At 45.9% G+C, this 27,319-nt stretch overlaps 1 protein-coding gene across 5 annotated transcripts in view; it reads left to right on the top strand.

The window, feature by feature from the left end:
• Positions 1–27,319, top strand: part of GRN (granulin precursor) — a 1,937,406-nt gene that overhangs the window by 268,649 nt on the left and 1,641,438 nt on the right. For all 5 annotated transcript variants that reach the window (XM_078645176.1, XM_078645173.1, XM_078645175.1 and 2 more), the window contains one exon: positions 21,036–21,179. In XM_078645176.1, the coding sequence (XP_078501302.1) occupies positions 21,039–21,179 (141 nt within the window). In that variant the 5' untranslated portion in view covers positions 21,036–21,038. The remainder of the gene's footprint in view (positions 1–21,035; positions 21,180–27,319) is intronic.

Here is a 27,319-nt window from a genome sequence, read left to right as displayed (position 1 = left end):
CACACACACACACACACACACCCCCGAGCCACACACACACACACCCACTTTGCTCTTCTGAAATGTTAGCATGTATGGTAGTGAGCTGTGTGGTGAGCTGTGTGGTGAGTGTGTCTCGTGAGCTGTGTGTGATGAGCTGTGTCTCGTGATCCATCAGTGTGTTGTGATCCATCAGTGTGTTGTGAGCTGTGTGTGGGGATCAGTGTCTGTCGCACGCACCCCCACCCAGAGCCCCACGCACCCCCACCCAGAGCCCCACGCACCCCCACCCAGAGCCCCACGCACCCCCACCCAGAGCCCCACGCACCCCCACCCAGAGCCCCACGCACCCCCACCCAGAGCCCCACGCACCCCCACCCAGAGCCCCACGCACCCCCACCCAGAGCCCCACGCACCCCCACCCAGAGCCCCACGCACCCCCACCCAGAGCCCCACGCACCCCCACCCAGAGCCCCACGCACCCCCACCCAGAGCCCCACGCACCCCCACCCAGAGCCCCACGCACCCCCACCCAGAGCCCCACGCACCCCCACCCAGAGCCCCACGCACCCCCACCCAGAGCCCCACGCACCCCCACCCAGAGCCCCACGCACCCCCACCCAGAGCCCCACGCACCCCCACCCAGAGCCCCACGCACCCCCACCCAGAGCCCCACGCACCCCCACCCAGAGCCCCACGCACCCCCACCCAGAGCCCCACGCACCCCCACCCAGAGCCCCACGCACCCCCACCCAGAGCCCCACGCACCCCCACCCAGAGCCCCACGCACCCCCACCCAGAGCCCCACGCACCCCCACCCAGAGCCCCACACACCCCCACACCCCCAGAGCCCCACACACCCCCACCCCCCCAGAGCCCCACACACCCCCACACCCCCAGAGCCCCACACACCCCCACCCCCCCAGAGCCCCACACACCACCCCAGAGCCCCACACACCACCCCAGAGCCCCACACACCACCCCAGAGCCCCACACACCACCCCAGAGCCCCACACACCACCCCAGAGCCCCACACACCACCCCAGAGCCCCACACACCACCCCAGAGCCCCACACACCACCCCAGAGCCCCACACACCACCCCAGAGCCCCACACACCACCCCAGAGCCCCACACACCACCCCAGAGCCCCACACACCACCCCAGAGCCCCACACACCCCCCCAGAGCCCCACACACCCCCCCAGAGCCCCACACACCCCCCAGAGCCCCACACACCCCCCCAGAGCCCCACACACACCCCCCCAGAGCCCCACACACACCCCCCCAGAGCCCCACACACACCCCCCCAGAGCCCCACACACACCCCCCCAGAGCCCCACACACACCCCCCCAGAGCCCACACACACCCCCAGAGCCACACACCCCTGTCGCAGGGTTTCTGTTCTCACACAGAACTGTGCACAGAGGATTGGAACCTCGGAGAATTAGGGTGACCCAAAACTCACCTAAGTACCCAACAAACCCCTTACCGAGCTAGCTACAGTGTCTCATTGGTCATAACAAACTCCCAATGTTTAGACAAACCAGAACATGAACTTACAGTACCTCAGGATACGTGGAACTCATGAACACTCTTTCGTTATACTATCATTACAAACCAGAACATGGAGTAAAGAAGAACACATGTGCATTTGAAATGTTTATTTACTAATGCCGTCTTCTCGGGCGCAGTATCTTAGATAATACAAGTGAACATATTATCAATAGCAAAGTTACCAGCATAGTTACTAGTACATAAACAGCGAACGGTGACAGCATGATAACATGCTGTAAATGAATGAGAGTTAACAACACTTATATCTCACCCTCCCTAACACGCATATTATATTATTAGCTAAGAAGGTCTCTTTGGGTTGTATTAGGGCGGGTCCATACCTTAGTGTCCTAGCATGAAGGAATCGCATCAGCATACACCAGCTCTCTCTTCATGTGAACCGCATCAAGTGTGTTATTGTGTCTCAAGCAAAGCAATATAAAACCAGCCTCAAGCCCAAAGTTGGCAGAAGCTGCACTTATGTTATGTCTATGAAGCCGTGAAGATCAGACCTCATAACAAATCTGTATCGTGTTGTTCCTGAAACTTCAGCACTCGCTGTACAGACATAGTTTATTAAGCAAAGCTGATATCAGAGTAATATATTATTCTCATGTAAACCACAACGAACTACTAGGGTGAAAGCTAAATCAACAATTAAGTGTCGTGTGCAGAAGTTGCAAAAAGGAAAAATGGCGTTTAAACCTCTAATGAGCCTATGCTAACTTAAAACGATATAAAGATATTCAGTAGCTACATGACACCCCCCCCATGATCCGGGAACGAACTAAATAAGATAACAGAAGTGCCATCACATGAGAGCAGAGTGCAACATTATATGAGCACGGTTCTCAAACTAAACATTAAAAATACCTCAAAATTTGTAATAAAATTTAATGCTAAAAAATAGCCAAATAAACAATAGTGGCTCAAGCCAATAGGCAAAGGAATAATAAAAAACTGCGACAGATAAGTCAATAAGTGTCAATGACATGCTAGCACTTCAGCACGTCAATACACGGAAGTGTCTAGGACATAACTGTGTATGCAAAATAAGCAGCAACAGCCTCCAACAGGAAATCACCATCTTCATCCGAAAACAGTTCAGCCATCCAATTTAAAAGTGGAAAAGAACATACGTGTTCTCCCAGCACCGGATCCTCTATCACCATCAGAGGACAGCTCTGTGGGTTTTCAAGAAAGCTCAGTTCCAAGAAATCCTGTGCTGCTGCCAGTATATTCCAGGGACCAATTAGTCCATGTATAACTGCTAAGGCCATAATCCTTTCGCCAGGACAAACCAACTCGTGAGTAATGATAGGACTCATCAGCTGATTAAAGTCGACGTCAGGAGAAACCGGTCCGCAGAGACACAAATCAATGGCCCAATCGAAATCACAGGCCAGGCAGTGAAACACAGGCTGGACACAGGTGAAGTAGGAGAATCGAAAAGATAATCCATATGCCGTGCTCAATATCGCTAACGGCAGCGTGCCATAATATTCAAGCATGCGATTGCGGAACAGCGTCAGCAGCTGCCGGGCGGTGCCTTGTACAGGAAGGACATCCATATTTAAAGATACAGAAAACCACTAGAGCGCCCGCTGCTAATGCAAGTAAAACTGGGAATCCACCAAACAAAGATGAAAAAATAGAATGAAAGAAAGCAGGGATGACTCCAAAAATCGTTTCAAAGGAAGTCACGAGACCACTGCTAACAGTTTTAAAAAAATGTGCCAGGCCCTTTGTGGAGGACGCGTTAAAGATAGTACGAATCATCTCGCCGAAATGTAAAGGCAAATCAGTATTTAAAAGGGCCTGAACCTCTGTACGGGTGTTCGCTACGTGAAGAACGAAAGTTTCACGAGCCGAACTCAAGGCCACCTCCTCCTGGGACAAAAGAGCCCTTATTCTTGCCATGCCGCTGAATTCTGCTCTCAAGGTTGGTATCTGTGGCCAGATGGAGGACTCCCTATGTTCATGTGTGGGTGGATACAGAACATTCCTACAGCAAATAACTCGTTCACTTACTGTTACAATATAAGGTACACCCTTTATTACCCCCGCAACACTCTTCATTATTTAAAAGTAAATAACTACCATTACCTAATCAGGTAAATGTGGGGATGATAGCAGGAACCGGTGTGCCTTGCAAAACACAAGCCAAATTCGGTCGGTGTTGGTTGCATGAACCGTGTAATTGTATGTGTCTACACATCAATGAATGATCTGGTGTCTCAGTACACTCCTCCCCATTTAGATAAACTTCTTGACCATATTTGAAACACCTGTATGTGTATGGAAGGGACCAGACTTCATGAAGAAAACCACTACCCAAATGTTCATAACGACCAATTGGTACATATTTCATACAATTTGAAAATTTATATAAAGCAAAAGGCAGCGTTATTAAACCGTGGATAAGCCACGTTGCAGCAGTGGCCTCTGCCACGGAAAAAGGCAAAGATTCTAACCTCTCAATATGTAACATACTAAAGGTAGCATCACGCATTGAAAGCAAGCGTTGTTTGTCAGTCAAATTAAACGGGGCAAAGAGTGAAGAAACGTTCATGTACGTCCAGGGAACCTTATTATTTTTCAGAGTCTGAAGGGTCCATGCAAATTGCATGATTGACCGTAACTGATTTTGACCATGGTACAATACTGACACTTCATCATGCACAATATCCACAACGGAGGACACAATATTATCTAAAGTGTAAATACGGGAGGAAAGCACGTTAATACTATTGTCAACAACTGCAAGCACTTTCTCCAAATTCGCCTGATCAATGGCCCTAAGGCGTGTAGCAGCCTCAATCTGTGATGTTTTCCAAATTTCATTGTAAACTGCATATATCCACCTTTTTGACCTGCCACCTGCCGGACCTTTAATGAAATCATTTAAATCCACGTCTGCATTCAGTTTAGAAAGGTGACTTTTAACTGCAGGTAAAGTAGAATGTTTCAGCCAATTTTGACACAATTTGCCTACAGAATAAGTTGTGACAGTGTGGACTAAGTCAAAACGGGAATCAGACCTAACAGTTTTAAACCCGTCAGATAAATCTAAGAATCGATGCTGACAAGAATCAGCACCACGGTGCCAAAGCAACCAACCTTTTGGATCCAAACTGGAAATATTAAAGGAAGAATTAAGGAGTAGGGCCTGTAATTCTCTAATGGACAACTGAGTAAAATTACTCCAACCATCATATTCCTCCAAATCCGGAGCAGAAGGGGTGTTTAATTTTTTAGAAGTAGCCCATCCAAAGCATGTGGTCTGGGAAATAGTTGCATTCAAAAACAACATATGATTCGGGATGAGACATGCACGGTGCAAAGCCTCTATGCCTTGTACCTGCCAGGCTCTTGAACCCCAGACTGATTTAAGGTCTATTGTTTCCTTCCATACATCGTAGCCTCCAATAACTAATTGATCAAGGAAGGCCTTCGAGTACAACAATTTAGTATCGGTAAGTCTAACCTTGGACATTGGCATTTTTATAAATTTAAAATAAAAGGACTCTGGATTGGACTGGTTAAAATCAGTGAAATAAGTATACTTTTTCAGAAAAGTTCCTGAACTGCCTAGTGCAGGCGCTGGGCAATGTTCCCACTGTGTAAAATTAACAGTATCCCTTCGGGATGATGTTTTATGTAAGAAGTGGTTGCCATAATGTTGATAGCAAAATAAATCACCATAATTAGCAGATTCTAAATATAAATCCTCAGCATCAAAGGCAGCATAGTATTGCAAATCAGAAAACAAACTTTCTACTGTATTAACATCCCAGTCATCAGAACGAATGTTTTGTTTCACTACATCCCCCATATTCACTCTAAGTACATTAGGAACTTTAACGACTTCCGTTGGGCCATGAATTTGAAATCGAACCGCATCCCACACAATTCCATCAAGGACTGGCCATGCTGTGATGTTAACCAAAGTTAAGTCTCTTTTCAATCTGTGTGTAGAATGAGACGAGGAAAGTGGGGCCAAAGTTCCATTTAGATGTGTAATGCACGTTCTTTCCTCGACATAGTGTCCATTGATGAGTCGAAAAAAATAAAACACAAAACCAATTGACATAAAGAGGTAAACTGAAAAGAGGACCAGCCAAATGTATGTCCAAGGGGGAATCAAAAAATGTTTTTTAAACAGGCTGGCATAAACTGCAATACGAGAGGGTTTCTTCGAGGCAAGGGAAACAGAGTCAAATGAAAACCTGGATTCCGTGGCTAAACGTGCTTGCAGGTCAGGCATGGACAAATCAGTGGGGTAGGTATAGTCTATCTCATCATTGTTAGTTCCGGGTAAAGTATTTAACAAAGGACTGGACACAGCAGGTAACTTGATGGCCACTTCAGGCTCAATATTAGAAGCAGTGGGCATAACTGAATTTCTCACAATGGAAGGACATGAAACAGCCGGTGTCATGCTAAGAAGAATCGGCCACTCTGTGTATCTTGACATTGTCAATTGAAATAAACCTGTTTTCCTTACGACCAGGAAGTGGTGGTAAAATGACTGTTCTGGTGCCCTTCACTCCAAGGACTGGAACCGGAGCTCGATAGGAAGGACCAAATTCTTTCTTGTTATCGATCTTCTCGCGAACCAGTTCTCCAACTTGGGGTAGCCAGCCGACTACCGGGATCTGCAACGCATCATCCGATGTGGAGGGCAAATGTTCCTTTGCAAGACTGTCTCTGGTCTTTTGTAGATTCTGTAAAACATTGCAATGTTCATCTGCATCAAAGGAAGTGGCGCGAACCACACAGTCTAGACCGTCAAGGTCAGGGACGTACATCTTGATGCCAAAGAGCATTTCGTATGGGGTCCGCCCACCCAGAGACCTTCTAGGGAGATTATTAAGCGCACGCTGCACGCCATTGAGGTGGGTAAGCCAGTTTCTGCCAGTGCCTATAACTCGAGCTGTCAATGATTGCTTTAAATCACGGTTCATTCGTTCCACCACACTGTTACCCTCAGGTCTGTAGGGAGACGAAAACTTGACTTGGACCCCCAACGAAGTCATGGCATCCTTATACGCCTTAGAGGCGAAAGCCGGACCCTGATCCGAATGGAAGGTACCACAGGCAAAAATCCCTATAAAGACACGCAAATCTCTAATGACAGTCCGTGAATCAGCGCTGCGATGGGGCCATACCCACACAAAGCATGTGCATGAGTCAACTGCTACTAAGATGTACTTATACGCAGTATCAGATGAAAAAGGACCGCAGTGATCTAAATAAACACAACCCAGTGGTTTATTAGAAATGTACAACTGTGTCTGTGGCGGACGCGTAGCAGTTGAAGGTTTACTCTGCTGGCATATGTCACAAAGAAGGACATAATCACGCGTCTGTTTGTACAGTCCCCGCCACCAGAAACGTTGTTGTAATTGAGTTAGTGGCCGAGACGCCCGCATGCGCAGACTCCACACCTTCATGCGCTGCTGTAATCAAGTCAGCCCTGCGATCCGAGTTGGGAATTAGACGTTCCCCAACTTCAGGAATTGTCACAAAAGGAACCTTTTCCGGACTTAAGTGGTATTTGTACTTCGAAGGGAATCCCGAAGGATATTTACCTCCCTTCTCACAAGCAGCAACCGCTGCCAAGATGTCGCTATCAATCTTAGTTTTGGACCTAGTAACTGCTGCAACTAAGTATGTAGATACTGCTGATTTCACCGCTTCATCTGCAAGCGAGTTACCGACAGCGTGAACCCCAAGACGCTGATGGCCAAGAGTATGAATTACATAAACGAGTGGTAACTTATCCTTAAGTTCCGCCACTCGAACCCAGATCAATTTATGTTTTATTGTGCTACCCTTGGAATCACGAAAGTCATTCTGAATCCAAAAGAACAAGTTTTCATTGTAAGACTGGACACAGTAAAAAGAATCACTTACAATAAGAGTAGTAACACTAGGATCCGCGTAGTAAAAGAGCACGAAGCTCTGCCAATTGTGCGGTGCAATCTCCAAGCGGCAATGTGTGCACCTCCCTGGATATGAACTCATCGTTCAACATAGCACCGACCACAATGGCGCATGCGGAAACGTAGGCATGTTTAGAGCCATGCGCAACCTGCGCCGAACCATCAGTGTAAATGATGCAATGGAAGTCCTCCAAAGGTCGCATAGCTAGAGGAGCAGGGTGAACAAACTCATACTGCAAGTACTCCTGCGACCGCAACGAGGCGTCAAAGATAAACGTGACATCCGTGGACGTCAAGGACGCAGCCCACTGAATCCACCGAGGGTGCAAAGCTTTTGAATTTGGTACACTGGCTTTCGTGACTGCCTCCAAGTGAGGACAGGGTGTTACAACCAACATGCGTTTCCCTTGTGACAGAGCCCGTTCCTTAAGAATAGCCATCTGTACAGCTGTTAAAACCTTTTCCACAGTGGGAAACCGCATTTCAGCCGAAGTGTACAAGTGACTTGTAAGCAATAGGTACTGTGTCACCTTCATTAAAAGTGAGGTAAGTGAAACCCACTGTCCCTGGTATTATTCTTATCACCAGGTTGGTATGGTTATCACGAGTCAGTAAGAACTTAGAAGCGAGCAAATCAGCCTGCAAGGATTGCAAAATGGCTGAATGCTCAGGCAGCCAGCATGATTTCGAAAAAGTTGGTTGTATCAAAGCATACAATGGCTTGATACGCTGGGCATATTCCGGAATGTATGTTCTCCCGAAATTTAAGAAACCCAGCAAGGACTGTAATTTTTTCAGTGTTGTCGGAGCGCGCAACTGTGCGCATTTCTCCAAGAAGTGAGGAGCCAAACCTCTACCTTCATTGTTGAGCTCATAGCCCAAAAACAACACTGTGTGTTCAGCAATGTGCGATTTTGCAAAGTTAAATTTGTAACCCAAGTCAGCGAAGTTACAAATAACAGAATTTACACGACACAGATGCTCCCAAATATCGTCGTCTGTGAGATATAGGTCATCCACATACGAACAAGCATCCGGGTCGAGTGCCTCCAGAATAGAGACAATGCGAGCGGTAAATATACCAGGACTATTCTTATAGCCCATCGGAAGACGCCGGAATTGTTTTTGGACTCCAGCGCTCGTAAAACTGGTCCATTGGGAGCTAAAGCTGTCCAATCTGTGGGCATAAAAACCGTTGGATATGTCAAGCGTTGTCTTGAAACGCTTTCGCACTAGACTATCCACAAGGGCAGAGCCGTGAGTATTCTGTACTGCACAGTTACGGCAATGCGAGTTTAAATGCCGGTAATCCAAAACCAAACGATATGATCCGTCAGGTTTGTTCACAGTAAAAAGGGGATTATTCATCGGTGACACACACGTTTCAATAACTCCCTGATATTCCAATTGTTCAAGGATTTCCGCGACGGAAGATTTTGCTTCACGCCGAATGGGATATTGAGGTTGAGGCTGCGGCTGAGACCGCAACGAAATTTCGTGGCAAGGCGACAATTTATCCCAACCACATTGGTTACGGTACAGAGCCGGCGCGAGAGCCCGAGCCCACTCTTCTGCAAAATGCTGCGCATGCTCTTTCGAGACAGTGTTCGCGAAACTGGGGAGGATTACCTCCTCCCCTCGCGGCGCCGCGAGCACAAAAGGTGGGGGCCAGTCAGCCTCCGAAAGCAAAATATCATATGTAGAAGACAGATTTTCCCAAAATACACCTTTAACGGTACGCTGTATGTCACCTTCAATTAACAGGACAATTTCATTAAGTCTTTCAGGGGGAGCAAGTCTCGTATCTGCTGTTTCTATTACAACGTAGACATCAGTCGCTGTCACCCTCAGTAGTGGACGCAGCGCCTCTCGGACTATGGTTATCTCCGCCGCGCTGTCCAGCAAGGTCAGAGCCCACGTCAGATTCCGAAGCCGCGTTCTCACTATCTGTGGCATATCGATGCGCTGTTAAGGCTGCAACTTTCTTTTTCGCAAACTGCGGTCTCTTTGGCGTAGAATCCTCCTGCTTCCATGCGCCTTCTGTCTGGCGGGGCTGGCCACGTCCTTGTTGGCCACCACGTCCCCGTCCGCCTCCTCCTCCACCGGTCTTCGGGCCGATGAGTCCTGAAAGGAACGAGGAGAGCGTTGATCAGAAACCTGAAATCGATCAGGTGATTTAATCATCGCGCGATCGCGCAAATCATAAACTTTCTCAGCCGGCGCAGGGACTTGTGTTGCAGGATATGATTCCTGAGTTTGCTGCTGTTGCTTCCCCTGTTTCTGTTTCTGAGGCCAATTCTGTTTTTTGGACTTTGGTTGTACATCTGCCGCAGCAGATTGCACTTGTGGTTGTTTCTTCTCCTTAACCGCGAAGTACTTCAAACCCTTACTTGTGCGACCGATAGTTTTATAAGCGGCCACCACAATTTTCGCCAACTGGCGGGGCTTTTTGCCATCGGGTAACGCTGCCAGTGCATTAAAAACCTGGAAGTTCACAGCATCTCCCTTGATGTTGGAGAGTATGAGATCACTTACAATCTCAAAAGAACCACACAGGCGCATACCCAATTCAACCGCTGCCTCTGGACCGTGATCATCCTGAACACGTTTTATGATCGTAGGCAGTACAGCCATAGATGGGGTGCCGAAACACCTCGCAAAAGTCTTACCCCAACTTTCACAGTCAACGAGCTCGGGAGGGATATCCTTAGGTAAAGTAATCGTCAACATTCTATGTTTATCAGCAGGAGTAGAATTGGGAAACACGGCTTCCAGTTGGTCAAATTTCTCGGCCAGCCAAAAAGGAAAATCATCTTTATTATCAGGGCGTTGACCAAAAACCGAATTTACCATAACTGGATTGAGCCGTAAACCACCCCGTTCCGTTTGAACGGCCGGACCCCCCGGGGGACCACCCGGGAGATGACGACCTATGTATTGAACTAATGCACGAATCACGGAAATTGAGACTACATGTAGCCTGCGAATGTCTGCAAGGGTACAAGCCCCGTGATTCGGGTGCGGGGTAAAACCACCCAACGCAGGCCAGTTTGTACCTGGAATTGAGAGTGGACCTAACCTCGCAGCGGACAAAGAGTGGGGGAGGGCGCCATCAAACCAAACTCGATGCTGCCAATGATCAATAGGTATTTCCAGTGCCCTGTACGGTGTATACTCAGCCGGTACAGGGGAGGCCGTGTAGGAGTGGAACAAACCAGAAGTTGCGTCCACAGCCGGAAACGTAACCCAAGAGTAAAACAATTCAAAAGGGAACGCCGGATCAGCACACACCACTAAAATCAGTCATCCCATCCACCGGGACTTGGTACGTCTGTAGATGTGTGCGCACCGCTACGCGACTATGTTGCGCAATTGCCACCGCCGCCATGTTAACACTGGAAACACGGAAAAACAAAGAATACTTTGTAGCACAACTGGGTAGTAATTCAAAGAAACCGTTTTAGAAAGAATCAAGCTTGAAAAAGACCTATTACCATAAATAGGTAGGTTTCACCGACACCCCGTTTTCCGGAAACGGATGTGAAGGGGTTAAGGTTTGAACGATATACTACTCGAGTATCATGATATAAGACCACCGAAAACGTTGGGCGCCATGTCGCAGGGTTTCTGTTCTCACACAGAACTGTGCACAGAGGATTGGAACCTCGGAGAATTAGGGTGACCCAAAACTCACCTAAGTACCCAACAAACCCCTTACCGAGCTAGCTACATTGTCTCATTGGTCATAACAAACTCCCAATGTTTAGACAAACCAGAACATGAACTTACAGTACCCCAGGATACGTGGAACTCATGAACACTCTTTCGTTATACTATCATTACAAACCAGAACATGGAGTAAAGAAGAACACATGTGCATTTGAAATGTTTATTTACTAATGCCGTCTTCTCAGGCGCAGTATCTTAGATAATACAAGTGAACATATTATCAATAGCAAAGTTACCAGCATAGTTACTAGTACATAAACAGCGAACGGTGACAGCATGATAACGTGCTGTAAATGAATGAGAGTTAACAACACTTATATCTCACCCTCCCTAACACGCATATTATGTTATTAGCTAAGAAGGTCTCTTTGGGTTGTATTAGGGCGGGCCCATACCTTAGTGTCCTAGCATGAAGGAATCACATCAGCATACACCAGCTCTCTTCATGTGAACCGCATCAAGTGTGTTATTGTGTCTCAAGCAAAGCAATATAAAACCAGCCTCAAGCCCAAAGTTGGCAGAAGCTGCACTTATGTTATGTCTATGAAGCCGTGAAGATCAGACCTCATAACAAATCTGTATTGTGTTGTTCCTGAAACTTCAGCACTCGCTGTACAGAAATAGTTTATTAAGCAAAGCTGATATCAGAGTAATAACATATTATTCTCATGTAAACCACAACGAACTACTAGGGTGAAAGCTAAATCAACAATTAAGTGTCGTGTGCAGAAGTTGCAAAAAGGAAAAATGGCGTTTAAACCTCTAATGAGCCTATGCTAACTTAAAACGATATAAAGATATTCAGTAGCTACATGACACCCCCCCCAGAGCCACACACACCCCCCCAGAGCCACACACACCCCCCCAGAGCCACACACACCCCCCCCCAGAGCCACACACCCCCCCCCCCAGAGCCACACACACCCCCCCAGAGCCACACACACACCCCCCCAGAGCCACACACACCCCCCCCAGAGCCACACACACCCCCCCCAGAGCCACACACACACCCCCCCAGAGCCACACACCCCCCAGAGCCACACACACACCCCCCCAGAGCCACACACACACCCCCCCAGAGCCACACACACCCCCCCCCAGAGCCACACACACACCCCCAGAGCCACACACACACCCCCAGAGCCACACACACACCCCCAGAGCCACACACACACACCCCCAGAGCCACACACACACACCCCCAGAGCCACCCCCCCAGAGCCACACACACCCCCCCCAGAGCCACACACACCCCCCCAGAGCCACACCCCCCCCCCGAGCCACCCCCCCCCTCCCGAGCCACACCCCCCCCGAGCCACACCCCCCCCCCCGAGCCACACCCCCCCCCCGAGCCACACACACCCCCCCCAGAGCCACACACACACCCAGAGCCACATACCCCCCCAGAGCCACACACACACACACACCCACTTTGCTCTTCTGAAATTTTGGCATGTATGGTAGTGAGCTGTGTGTGGTGAGCTGTGTGTGGTGAGTGTGTCTCGTGAGCTGTGTGTGATGAGCTGTGTCTCGTGATCCATCAGTGTGTTGTGAGCTGTGTGGGGTGAGCTGTGTGTGGGGATCAGTGTCTGTCCCCCGCGCTGCGCTGGTTTTACCCCCCGGTCGGATCCTGAGCATGCGCAGTGCCGGCTGCCGCTGCCCCTCGGAGGCTCTTTCATTGTGTCTCATCTCTCCCCGGCTCCCCCTTTCATTCACCGGACCTCAGCCCAGTCACTGGAGACAACTGGACCGTCATGGCCGGGACGGACCCTGCGGAGGTGAGGTGCCCTGTGTGGCTCTGCCACCCCCCCCGGGGGCGGCGGGGCTCCTCCTTTCACCCACGGACCTGCTCTGCCTTTCATCAGGGCCCGGGGACGGATCCTGCGGGATGAGGGGCCCTGTGCAGCTCTGCCATTTCCCGGGGGAGGGGAATTGTGCTCCTCCTTTCACCTTAGGACCCGCTCTGCCTTTCAGCCGTGCCCGACGTCACTGCCAACACTGGGTGGTTTAAGGCGCTTCCCGCTGTTTCTTGACAATGATGTGAACCTCAGCGCTGCCGCTTCTCGGCGCTCCAGAGATCCGTGCAGTGACCAGGTCCATGTGGAGCACATGACTGACACCCGAGGGCCCCGGGCTCAGCTGAACAATTAACATAAGGAGCATGAGTCTGACACTGAACAACTGTGGGAAAGCAGAATCGTGGGCTGCGAGGAATGACGTAAACTCCCCGAGGCTGGACAATACCGACAGTCGAGCTGAAAGGAGCCATAACAAGTGGGACCGGAGACACGGACAGCGGGTGCGGGAACGGGCACACGGGCAGCAGGAGGGTGGGCGGGAACGGGCACACGGACAGCGGGAGGGGGGCGGGAACGGGATAAAAAAAGTAGTAAAAAATGCCGCTTACCTGCAAATCAAGGAAAGTGAAATCACGCAGCCCACTCCTGCAAAGCACACGTTGGAAATGAAACCAACCTGCCGAGACAAAAAAACAACAACCGCCCACCGCCACATGATGTACTAAAAGCGGCGGGATGAGTAAAAATCGCCGGAACGCCCACGAATCTGCTCGGGCAATGACTGACCGATCTCTCTTCCAATGGCTAGCCTCCATCTATGGAGCTAGCCAATGGAACAGTGGCGGGACAAAGCCCCATACTGCTTCTCAAAAGATTTCGCCTGCGCGAACGCTGCTGCGCAGCGAACGCCAGGCAAAACCTAAAAAGGGAATGCGGACTAAGGCTGAATAAGAATTTGCCATTAGCTCAAGACTGGTTATGCCCAGAGACAATCAAAAACTTTTATCCCCTGGAATGCAGCACTCTTCTTGGCTTGCATCTTTAGAACCTATAACTTACAATACATTTGAAAATTTCCCAAGTGAGGACTTAGGAGTCGGGCATTTTCTACTGTTCTAATAAATAACAAATGCATCCTCATCCATGACTGAAACTCAGTATGTATATTAAGAATTTTTAAAATTTGCTAAAAACTTCTTCCTTGTTGGAGGCGAAAAACGTGGGCGAAAAATGTGGCGTACTTCTATTGTAGGACTCGATCCTCTGATAGAGGCACCAATTATATATCATTTACTAAAAACATATTCAATAAATGTGCCCCATTGTTTACACTGGGGGGGGGGAGAAACCCCCAGTTATGTAAAGTTAAACGTCATGACATAACATCATGACCTCAGACCCTTTATGACATTATTTGTTTGCAGTTATTGCTTAACTCATATGCGTTTTAAGATTACTCTGTAGCAATATGCTACATTAACTGTATATTCTCAAATTATGCTTGTAGTTAATACATTCATACATTTAATGTGAATGTGTGGTTCTTATGGAAAGGCCCAGGCGCTTTAAAGTCATTATGTAATTAAATTCGTATGCTTTTCTTCCCATTTCACCTCCTGAATCACAAGGTTATTTTTCCTCAAAAATAAGAGTATTAACGTAACTCTTGATCAAGAAAGAGACCTTAACACTGTCTCGCTCTCACCATTCCTTCTCCACACCTGATCCATTTGAGCTTCTTACAATACGTGGAGCAATACACGCTTAAACTATTACTCCATAGCAGTCAAACCAACCTGTTTCATCCGCCATTAATAAAGTATAATATTTTATGCCTTAGAGTCTAAATGGGTGTCACCTGGTTGCCAACCAAACTGGCGCATAATCACCACATACTACAGTACTTTATCCTGCTGACCTGGAACTTTAATATGCAAATTAAAGACTGTGATATGTTGGCTTGTCATAATCCATGCGTGAAGAGTTGTGAAGGCTGCCAGCAAGAACCAGTTGCTACTGAGGAAGACTGGCCGAAGGTCTTGCCGCATCAGTTAGATAGACCATGTCCGAGATCAATGCAAGCCAACATGGATAGTGGGGCTGGCCAGGACCATTGACTGGAGCCTCATATGGTGTCTGAGGATGCACCTATGGTGATCCAAAGAGTCCTTGGAGGTGCCAGTACTGTTGATGCAATGATGGCGAAGACGGTGGTACGATTTTGCGGGGAGGTGTAGTAGTTTGCTGCAGCTGATTAATCCTTTGAAGTGAAAGGGTGAATTAGTCCAATTTTCCTTGAGAAAAACTCTTATAATGCATGGACTAGCTTACCATCATCCTCAACTACTCTACAGTGTCGCCCTGAGACCTTGTGAGGGCACACCACTCGGAAGCCATTTTGCACAGGTACAAAGTGAGTGCACATTGCTTCAATAGTATCCTCTATCCGATTCATTACCCGCAGAGGAAATGGTGAGACCAGAAAGCTTAAATATCCTATGAAGAGACACATCACTGTAGCACTGTTGATTACACGAAGACGATTCAAAGATGCTGCAAACATGCAACATATTTCTTCTAGCAACCTGAGGCATTTGGTGCTGACACTAGTTACTGGTTGGTGTTGTACATAGGTGAATCTTGAACGTCTGCTGGGTAAAGAAAACCAAAAACTGAGTAAACTAGCTTACGAACATAGAAAACTCTTAAATAGACGTTGCAGTTATAGAAACCTAGCCAGCTGTTATAGCGGTGTTATCTGATGTGTTAGAAAGGAACTCCTACTACTAAATATGAAAAGCTGTCAAGTTAATTAATGAGAAAATTGACACTGGCACTCCGAGTAGACTAACTGAAAGACTTCTCAAACAGCATACTCTCAACCTCATCCTAAATATACAATATGTAAAGTTCAGCCATATTGAGCGGTTGTTCCAGGAGGCAAACACGTTCCTCACTGACGACAGTGATTTTAAGTAGAAGCTGAAAATGAACAGCTTGAAGCACTGCCTCATTCTTCCAGAAACTCGCAGGGAAGTGAAAGATTGGAGCTGTAATCCTTAATGATGAAGACTGTGCCTAGACCTGCACCTTTAAACTAGACTGCTTTTTCTCTAATAACATTGTCAACCTATCACTCATTGGGCTCTTAGCCAGAATAAATGGCTAGATGGACTATATAAACTGAACTTTAGCTAAATATTGCGTCGCTGTAGAATTTATGGCTAAAACGTTTGACATGACCTACTTTTATTGTCCTGCTAAGGGCTTGAACAACCTCAAGACAACCTGACTGGCAGTTGCGTACCTACACATTCAGAAGTTCGACATTCCTGTTACAGAAGACTCCTCTATCCCCACCCATGCAGCAATACTTTGCTCTGAAATTAGGTGGGCGGGTGTGAGGGGTCATCACTTTGACAAGTCCACAACTTTAGTCAATTTTTATGGCTCCAGCGTGGATGCTGCAGAATTCTGCAACATTTTAACCGTAGCCAAACTCCAGAATACACCATAATTTGAGGAAGTGACTTCTGTTTGGTCTTAAACATGGAACTTTATCCAGCCTTTCCATAGGTTATCGATGACCTCAGTGAGGGTATTAGTTATCATGGAAATATTAGGTGTGGTAGTCATCTGGTGCATAAGATGTGGACCGGAGCAGAGTTTCACATTTTGCTAGTCCGTTTGTGACTCTTTTCTAGGCGAGATCGCAAGCAGGGCTCTAGGTGAAGGGCTTTGGATTTAACATGTATGCTAAACACACCTAGCCATTCTTCAGAAACACTAGATCTAGAACCACCTCTGGGGGTGCTTGCTTGCACCCATTTGTAGGTTCCCCTCAAATATTCTAATGAATACTCGTTTGAAGGCTAAAGTGCGCATTTTTATAAAAGTATTTTGACATTTGTTTTGGCTTTGTGGATAAAATTGCCACAGTGTGGTATGTATTATGTGGACTATTGCATTTCTAAACTAAAGGTAGAGGGTCTTGTGCCATCCCCATTGAGCTACAACAGCTAGAGAAACGCAGATAACTGCCCTGGAAGCGAGGTATATGCAGTGACGTGATAAGGCAATACTGGCGTTCCACAACCTGAAGTCGTAGTCTTTAAAGAATGGGCTAGCATAGAGGTGAAAAACTTTTCAACTACTCAAGGGCTAATACTACGATGAGGGGGGAATGCCCTGAAAAGACTTAACCATGGTGGCCATAGGGCACAAAGTATTTTGACGGCAATCCAAGAATTTTCAGGGCAGGTGGGTAGTAAGAGTGGAATACTTGAAGTGTTTCCTGAAGACTACAGATGACTGCACACCTTCATTTTGCATTGACATAACCCTGCTAGACCGCTGTCTAGAAGACCTCGCACTAGCATAGCTAGGTTATGCCCACCGATTTCAAACCAAACCCATTAGCTTAGCTCATGTTAAGACTTCTATACAAAGGCTGGTAAGAGGACAACGCCTAGGTGCGGGTGGACTAACTGCCATAATATATCAGGCATTTAGGGGATTACAAAGCACCACATTTACTCCGTCTACAGGGGCTTAAGTGGATGGGATAATGCTGCAGTCCACTAGAAAGTCCACTGTACAGTCCTAGAGAAACTAAATTAAATTGGCCTACTATGCAAGTTCTTCCAGCCACTATCTTTAATAAACATTGAAAACAAAATTGTAGCCAAAGTTATTGCCACCTGCCTTACTAGGTAATAGTAAAAAAGGACCAATCTGGGCTTATGCCAGGTAGAGCCATTACTTGTAATTTACTTGCATTGTTTGAAGTCCTCTGTCAGGACAGGATAATCCTGTAATGTGGCAGTCTGTTGATACAGAGAAGGTCTTTCACTCCATGGAGTGTTCACCTCTAATATAGCACAATCAAATCGCCTTTGGAAATTACTTTGTTACTCTAATTGAACTGCTCTACTCAGAACAAAGGGCACCCTTGCCCATCCCTCTGATCACTGTTTGTGTTGGTCATCGGCTCACTGGTGTCCTGGCTCACGGAGCGTCATATGCACAGCATTCTACAGTTCTCAAGGGATAACATGGTGGGTTGAATGTATGCTAAGGATATCTTGTTTGTCAGATACCCAGAATAGAATTCTGTCTCCCATAATTACAGAACTTACATTTGGCAACTATTCTGGCATACAGAAATTGGGAAAAATCACAAGTTCTTCTGTTTAAATACCCAGCACTGACAACATGCAAGACTTCCCACCGAAGTGGAGTGATGGTGCAATCAAACATCATGGCATAAAAATTCATAGACTAACAGTGTTAACTGAATTCCAGCCCAGTGCTGTAGAAGCTGGCTGGCCAGGTGGGTCAATGGATGGCTTTGCCTCTTTCAGTACCTCTCATTTTGCTGACATTTCAGTTTCTCATTCCGTATCTCACTACACTGCCCAAAACATCTTCCTACAACTTTGCACCCTCCTATTACGGTTCATATGGGCAGAAAACCGCCTTCTATAACTTGGGATGTTATATGCACTCAATTTCAGAGTGGGGGTTACGATGTCCCAAACCTAAAGGTATATTTCAAGATGGCCCAAGATCAAATCACTGGGATGTTGCATATCACATGCGTCGTTTATGATGTAGGAAAAAGATCAAGGGAAGGACAGTCTGCAGACCATTGTGGCTGACGAGCCTAAAAGATATAGTTAGACAATGGTGTCTGTGTTGGGCCTGGCATTAACCATTAAGACTAGTGGGGTACTCCTATATCCACTCTCCTGTGATACCGATTGAACACATTCTAGTTATGGCATTGATGGGAGGGCGGGGGGAGATTTTGTATTCCAGTTTTCTGCAGAATACTGGAATGTGACAACTAGATCAACTTTATGTAGAGAGCTTTATTTCTGCCAATAGTAGACTGTAAAAGTCAAGGGACTCATACCAAATACACATTTAAATTCTGATTTTCATAGGGAGATGACCTAGTTTGTACTCTTCTCTAACATCACACAGACACAAGACACAAGGGAATGGGTGTGCAGTAAATACAAGACTGCAATGCAGAGACCGAGACTGGTCTGTAAGGGCAAAAGGTGAAATGCGAAACCAACATGGTGAGAGTTCAGATAAATATTGGACAGACTGCTGCTCTCATACTGCAGAATCTTGTTGCGACATTCTTTATTGCATTTTAAGATCGTGTTTCGTGCATATCCTACCCCATTCAAACCACATAAAATTGATCCAGAGACAGGTTGAAGCTGTAATAGTTACTGATTCATAGTAGGGCTTCATGCACATGACCTGGCGCTGCCCAAAGTTACATGATAACTTGTAGTCTATGGCATGCCGTTCCTATATGATAAAATACACTCCCGACTTAACTGAAGTTACTGCTTATGGAATAGGTCGATTATATCCTAAAGAGTCTAAAAAAAGTCACTGGACTGGTTCCAAAATTAGTCCACAGCGAGGAGACTGGCCAGAGTGGCATTGTTTAAGCACTAGTGCCTCCCCCTGCGTGGTTCTGGCTGGGATTTTCTCCCCCCTCTCCTGGACCCCGCCCCCTGCTGCGCACTCGGCGGGTCTTGTGGTTGGATCCCCACTGTCGATATAACTTGGTACATGACTGTTCCTGCCCGCCTGGCCCGAGAGCAACACACGCACTCGCTATTGAACATCACCCAGCCTCTAGTTCCCACACCTTTCAGATTGTTCTTTACAGTTGTTAGTTTTGTAATAAAGCTTTGGATATATGTTGTATTGCCGATGTACCCAACCTACTTTGATTTGATGCCATGGCATAGCCTATGCTCCGAACTGAACAAATCTCTGATGCGATATTGGGAAGCAACACTTGCTTTATCACCACCTATGCAGGTCAATGCTCCTTTTCTTTTTTGATATGCCAGTAGCTAATGAAGTTGACATGCTATTTCGACTAACTTACTTTTAAATTGATCCTTACGATTGTACTCCTTCATGTATATGAACGTCTGAAGTGGCCACTGACCCGTCTATTGTACTACGGCATAATTATTCAATTTCTTCATCTGTGTAATGCTGTGATATGACAAAAATGCAATAAACAGATTCAAACAAAAAACAGCGAGGAGACTGGCACTGATGAAGATCTAGTTCCCCAGAAGATACTGCGAGATTGAACTTTTAATAGGGAGTAAGTGTACTGTTGTGCCACTCAACAACTTACTTTCTGCGTATTTGAGACATACAAGTGCAAACTCAGATTACACTTAACTCCAACAGACACATGACATAGAGATGGTATATAGAGATGTAAATGAGAAAAAAGCAATCCGATATTATAATGTAGTCAACAGGTGGAAATTTTGTTCTAATTTAACAAGCTCTGATTTTGATGCGACTATCAATATGAACTGTAATTCCCCACTAACACTGGATGAATGAACATAATTAATTAATTGGAGATGTGCTGATGCTCCATGGAAGAACTTTGTGCTGGGAAGGTAAAGCTGGGCAGGGCTGTGTGTTCATGTAAGTCGCCTAATTTACTGTTTGATAACAGACATCAGTACAGTTAGATATATCAGAATGGAAATTGAAAGGAAAAACAAACCTAGACTAGATTGTGAGGTGTAATACTTATTTTCGATTTAACTAATTTTGCTGCCACCTCTAGCTAATGTCCGCACACTTTTCTTAAAGCTTCAAAGTGTGGATGTCCTGACAATTCTTCGAAAATTTTTGACTCTCAGGGCACCTATGTTGGTGTAGTGCTCAGTAGAAAAAAGGGTTACTGCCATCTGGCTCGTTGCTCTGAGTGACTTTGCATACATATCTACCTGCAGATTATGTATAATATCTGCCATTCAGTACATCCCTGGAGAATACATCTAGGATGCATGAAGAGCCGGAGCCACAAATCAAGTTATAACAAGCTACCTATTCATCACATTATATTAACGTGCAAGTCCTAGCAGCAGCATAATCCAAAAGGGTTGTTTATTCAAAATGGGGTAATCTACTACATTTGCTCAATTATGCGTTCCTGTCTCCTTCCTCCCCAGGTGATGTGGTCGTCCTTGGTGCTCTGGCTGTCTCTGGCCAGCTTGGGGGCAGCATTGTTTTGCCCAGATGGGAAGGTTTGTGAAGAAGACACAAGATGCTGTCCCATCCCTGCTGGAGGGTATGGCTGCTGTCCGCTATCGCCGGTGAGTGTAGTCTCTCTAAAGAGAATGAAGGATTACCAGTAAGATGCAGTTTTTCATAACCTGTTTCTTGTCGGTCTGGACTATGTTGGTTTGTTTTCCAGTCTAGCAGCTTGTTTTTAGACTTTGTCGTTCATACAGACTGATAGTGGCTACTATTGCTCTTACCACAAGAATCAAAGTATTTGGACTATTATCTTGCTGTACCTATGAAAGACAGTCAGACAGGACATAACTTGAGACATGCCCTAAATTATATTGAAGAAGCCACATGAGAAAATACACAACTATGCTAATACCCTTCAAGATTTGACACAATTACCATGTTCATCCCTACCAGATGTGCATACCATGCGCAGGATAGAGTACTCTGTACTTTTCCTTGAATTCATAGTTGTTAGTCCGTGATCTAAAGCTCTCCTCCCATCTTCAAGAATCAGCAGAAACTATGAATTGTACAGTTAAAATGACTGCTAATTTACAAATTGCACCCAGTATGGCATATTCCTTCATTATCTCCGGGATTTTGAGAATGCCATTTCCTATAATGTTTCATAATTGTAATACTTTCATCACTTAATATTTTTTTTTAGTTTTATGAACTTACAATTGTGACACCTTCATTAAATTTAGATACCCTATACCTGTGACACATGCATTGATAGGTCATTCTCCTTCCACCCTTCCCCCCCCATGATTCATCAAACTATGAAAGGAACCCTGATGCAAGATCCGATTTTTGTACGCCACTGGAGCTTTGGTCATTACTTCCTCCTACCCACTTCCTTCCCCTCCACCACCACCAGCCGATCCACTAAATGTGCCATGTCAATTGTTTATCCTGCTGGGCTATAAATCTTGTGTGGGAACCAATGAGAAACCCCGGTCTATTATGGCTTATTTAAGATCCTGCCAAGGGCCACCCTCCTGCAGGAGTTCCATCCCCAGCTGCACCTTCTCCCAGGAGCGATTCATATGTTTTCCCCAGGTCTGCAGATTACCCAGCAATTTGAACTAGTCAAGAGGAACCACATTTTGCTTTTCCTCCGCTAGTGTGTTCATTCTGAAATGTCTGTCATAGGGATAAACTGGGGGTTCTGGAGCTAATCCATCCCATCGCTATGCACCAACCCCAGCATCAATTCTTGGTTACTTGTGCTGCATCTTCTTCCCATTCACCTTGAGCATTATCCCTAGTAGCCAATGTTAAGGACCTATTTCCAGCGGTATTCCTGTGACTACAGATGAGGCAGTAAACGCCTCTTCTGAAAAGAGGCACATATCTGGGTGCGCTGCCATGCTTAATGTCCAAAGGAGGCCCTCCCGCATTACACTTGGGGCAGGAAGCTGTTCTTCCCTGGTATGTTGTTTAGACCCTCCAGTGTATGTTAATTTTGGCTGGGGAAGTTTAGTTGTATCAACTTGAATCTTGTGTTGCCTCTAGCAGCGCAGGCAGAATCCCAGATCCCGTTAATTAACTGGTCCCTAATATCGGTTTCCCATGTAGGTCTCATTTTTGGTTTGTCAAATTGAAATGATTTAAACCTATACGTTACTGCATGACTGGATCAGCCCAGGTGCAAAACTACCTCAAGTTTTCATGTGGTTGCCAGAGCAGCCAGGAAGCCAGTCCAGGTGCCCCAAGTCATTCTAGCAGGTTTTGCATATTGAATGAAGCTTCTGGGCCCACCACAAATATCACCTGTGCCTCCTGGAAAGTATGGAGTCTCCAGGGTTATAAATCCCTTAGGGTATTATATCCATTCTCTCGTCATTGCGGCATACCCATTACCTCAATTGTGTTGAACTGTCTGCAAGGACCACAGGTCTGGCTCCCTAGCAAAGGACAGCCTCTGAATTGTACACTAAGTGGCCTGTTTCCCTACAATTTGGCAGCATGCTGGGCATGCCGTGTAGTCTTAAGCCTCCCTCTTTCACATCTTGTTTCATTCAGTATTGCCAGTCACCTTCATCTTCCCTGCCTAACTCAAGACCAATGAACTGTCCAAAGTCTTGAATGTAGATCAGTTGCGAGGGCAGAGGGAGTTTTATAATAGGTATAGGCGAGATGTGGGAGAACTAATATTTTTGACAATTTCCACCCAGCCCATATCTGACTAGGGAAGAGAGGCTCAGAATCCGACAAGATGGATGAACCTGCAATACTCTCCCCATGCTAGTCATACAGTTTCTACTGTGTGTTGGCTACCATAATGCCTAAATATTGAAATATGTTAGTTTCTCATAGGAGTCAAAAGTCCGGCAATTCGGATGTGGTACAATACAATATGCCAGGGATCCCTGTGGAAAGATGAGGCTCTTTTGGTTACTCTCCTCTAAACCCAAACCTCTCCAAGAATGATACCAATAGTCTGGGGAGCCTCAAGTAAAATAGCTCATCAGTGTAGAGGATGACTAGGCGAGAGGCCTCTCTGACTTTGCTATAGAGACCCTGGCAAACCAGATTAGTTTGGAAATAGAGAAATGGTGGATCAAGCAATAATGGGGGGAGAAGGCACACCTGTCAATTTATACCCCTGACCTTCCAACTGTCCATTACAATTTTCTCGTGAGCATCCGGTCTGGTCTTTTCCAGGTCCACATATACGAAGTCCATTTCTTCATCTCTTTGCCATGGAATGAAGTAGATGCATCCGCTGTTTTTCATTGCCATATCTCATGTTTCCCCTAGTGCCCTAGGGATGTTTTTAAGTGTACACTGGTATTTTGGTCAATAAGCAAGTATTTCTTTGCGGTTATCAGATCACCTGGATTCTTTCCTTGTTGCAGGACACGAACTCATTTGGTACAGTTGAAATCGTTTTAGGGTTATTCCATCAAAACCCCTTCAGAGTTTGAGGATCTGGCTGTCAATTTTGTGAACGTTTGCTTAGGGGTCAAATAGAACAAAAACACATGTTCTACACTTGTCTGAGTTCTAAAGATCACTTGGATGGAAGACGTGCCTGAGCTGCACTGAAGTTTGAATCTGAACTGGTAATCTGGTCGGAGAGCGATGCTCTTAAACGTTTAGAATTTGTTAGCAGTAAGAATATAGTTATACTTGCATACTTTACATTAGTCTTCCAACTAGAGGGTTGGGTCGAAAAACATGTTGAAAAATTAACATTGATTCATGAGGTCGGCAGGTGTACATCCACAGTGCCCTTGTACATTATCACCATGTTTAGATTTAACTTTTAACACTGGTTTAGAAGCATACCCATCTGTTGAAATATTTTAACTGGGAGGAGTCTGATTTATGAGAATAAAACATCTCCATCAAGACTGCTTTGAAAATTGGCACTGGGATTATTTATTTGAAACATTTTATTGTACTTTGTGATTATATGTTTAAATAACCTACTAAACCATATTCCAAAGAAACAGGGCGCCCCCTGCCAAGCCTCCCACCCCAATTGGGAATGTCTAGGTTGATAGTGAGGGGGATATGTATAGAGTTCGACCAGTAGGGTCCCATTCCCATCACCTTGCCCAATCACCTCTCCTATGGGTCTCCTAATGACCCTTCCTGCAGAGTCCAATTTAATCAGGTCACCCTCCAAGTTCTAGGGCATCTTAGGGTGACTGAGTTCTTGAAAATAATCCATAACTGGTTTCCAGACCTCCCTCAAACTTGGCTCTCTTGTTCCTCTTGTCACAGGTAAGCGTTTCCATCTCCATAAAGAAACAGTCTGTGGAACCACTTGGATATGTCCGGGATTCCTAGCTGTTTCCAGTGTGCCGCCAGAGCTGGCACTCCACTTTATGTGGCACAGTATCTTTCTAAAAGACCTTCACTCGGGGGCAATCCCACCATACATTTTAGGGCTGTTCCCTCCTCCCCACATCCCAACCAACACTTAATCTTTAGCAGGGATCAGTTTTACAAGGTCCTATACCAATTATACATGATTTTATAGCACTTCTACCTGCCCTGTGTGCTTCTCACCATAATCTATACCATTCATTTTCAGCATGTATAGCCTGTGCATCAGGAAGGGCCATCATTGTTTTATAAATTGCCAAAATTATCCCCTAGGTGCATTAATATTTAAGGAACAGCTTTTCAAAGGGCATCTGGTCTCTTGTTGCCGCTGTTGTATTTACTGCATGTAGTGCCCAGTGTCAGGGTTAACCGTATCAGAGCCTCAGAGTGCTGTAAGCCAAAAACTTTCTTGCACTGAGTAAAAGATTTAGAGTCTTGGCCCTTAAATGGGTTTCTTATCATTTTGCAGTCTCTCTGTTGCTTTGCTGCATATTGTGTGATGTTTTGTCGGTGTGAACTTCTGGTTGTTAAATAGAAGAATATAGGGGGAAGGAAAAGCCAATATCCGGGTTGATCTTGACACTAAGTCCCACACTTCCATCGTTGGTCTAATTATGACAGATGCATAGGCTGCCTTAGCTCTTTCCTGCTTTGACAGCCACGGTGTATCCCACAAGGTGCTCTCCATCAAATTCTGCTCCATAATGGGCCAATGGTTTTTTTGTCTCCATAATAGCTTGATGTTTTCTATCTGTCTCAGGGACCACTTGAATGATATTCTTAGTTGTGTTGCTGTATCATAGGTGTTTAAGGCTGAGATGCCCAACCTCCTTTCTTGCCCTGCCGTACTCTTCTGGCAAATCTGGGTATACTTTTTTGCTATATGAATTTCACAGGCTAGTTAGAGTTGTTACATGTCTGATTTTAGGATTCTTGTAGGTTGTGCCTGGAAAAAAATATATATCAATTGGGGAATGTTAATCTTTGAAGCATTCATCCTCCCTTTCCATAATAACAGCAGTCCCCATTTTGTGAAGTCATCTTAAATTTCCTTAAATAGCAGTATGTAGTTTAATTGTCACACTTCCTGTAAAGTCAGTGTAATCTGTACTTTCCAAAATTTGACTACTTTTTGTAGTCCCTCTGAAGAGAAAAGTGGTATCTATTTCCGCCCCCGCTTGGTTATCCTGTTTACCTATTATCTCTGATTTTGCATTATTATTATTATTATTATTATTATTATTATTATTATTATTATTATTATTATTATTATTATTATTATTATTATTATTGCATTTATTGAGCGCACAGCTACCCGGAGGTTTCCCGGCGCTAAAAACAAACAGAGGTGAGCTAAGTTGAGGAGGCATGAGCACGCATTTTAAAAATTAAAAAGCCAGGTCTTAATTCCTTTACGGAATTTCAGGTAGCAAATTTCAGAACGCAGGGATTGAGGTATGGAGTTCCAAAGGGAGGGAGCAAGTAACGCAAACGAGCGACCGCCCATTTTGACTTTGTTGACACGCGGGGTCTGAAACTTGTTTTGCGTGGAGGATCTCAGAGTACGGGAGGGGACATAGTGCTGTACTAAAGAGGATACGTATTCCGGGGCTTTGCCAGTTTTGATATGGTGCATAAAGCAGAGGGCTTTAAATTTCACTCTGCTCTCGATGCGCAGCCAATGCAGCTTGCGCAGATGGACAGCGGCCGAGGATCTGGCAGGCAAGTTACAGATAAGGCGAACAGCCATATTCTGAACCACCTGCAATTTCTTTATAACCTCCTTACAGGCACCCAGGAGCAGAATGTTCCCGTAGTCCATCCGTGAGATGACAAGGGCCTGGACTACGCTCCTCAGGGTATCAGCTGGAAGCATCCACGTGATTTTTCTCAGCCACCTAACGGTGATACAGGTGGCTGAGACTTTAACAACATGTTGCTTCATTGACAACTGGGTGTCAAGAAGGACCCCGAGGTTGCGGGCTGAGGCTGAAGGGGTGGGAGTAGGGCCCATCTGATGAGGCCAATGTTGCGGGCCCCAGAGCGATGAATTTGGACCAAATAAAAGCAACTCCGTTTTGTCACCATTCAGTTTTAATTTAGGACTATGCATCCAATTGGAAATTTGTTCTAGACCAGACTGCAGGGAAGACGTAGGGAGATGTTTATTTGTAGATAGAGAGTAGACGATTTGCGTATCGTCTGCGTAAGAATAGATCGTGAGACCTGCTTGCTCCGCCAGGAAAGCTAGAGGTCTCACATAAAGATTAAAGAAAAGAGGGCTAAGAATGGAACCCTGGGGTACACCGTGGGGAGAAGTGAAAATGGAGGAGACAGAAGTAGAAGAAAAGACTTGAAAAGTGCTATTAGAAAG

The sequence above is a fragment of the Lissotriton helveticus genome, chromosome 5_1 (assembly GCF_964261635.1).
Source record: "Lissotriton helveticus chromosome 5_1, aLisHel1.1, whole genome shotgun sequence".
NCBI lineage: Eukaryota > Metazoa > Chordata > Amphibia > Caudata > Salamandridae > Lissotriton > Lissotriton helveticus.
This window is presented reverse-complemented; position numbering and strand designations above follow the sequence as displayed.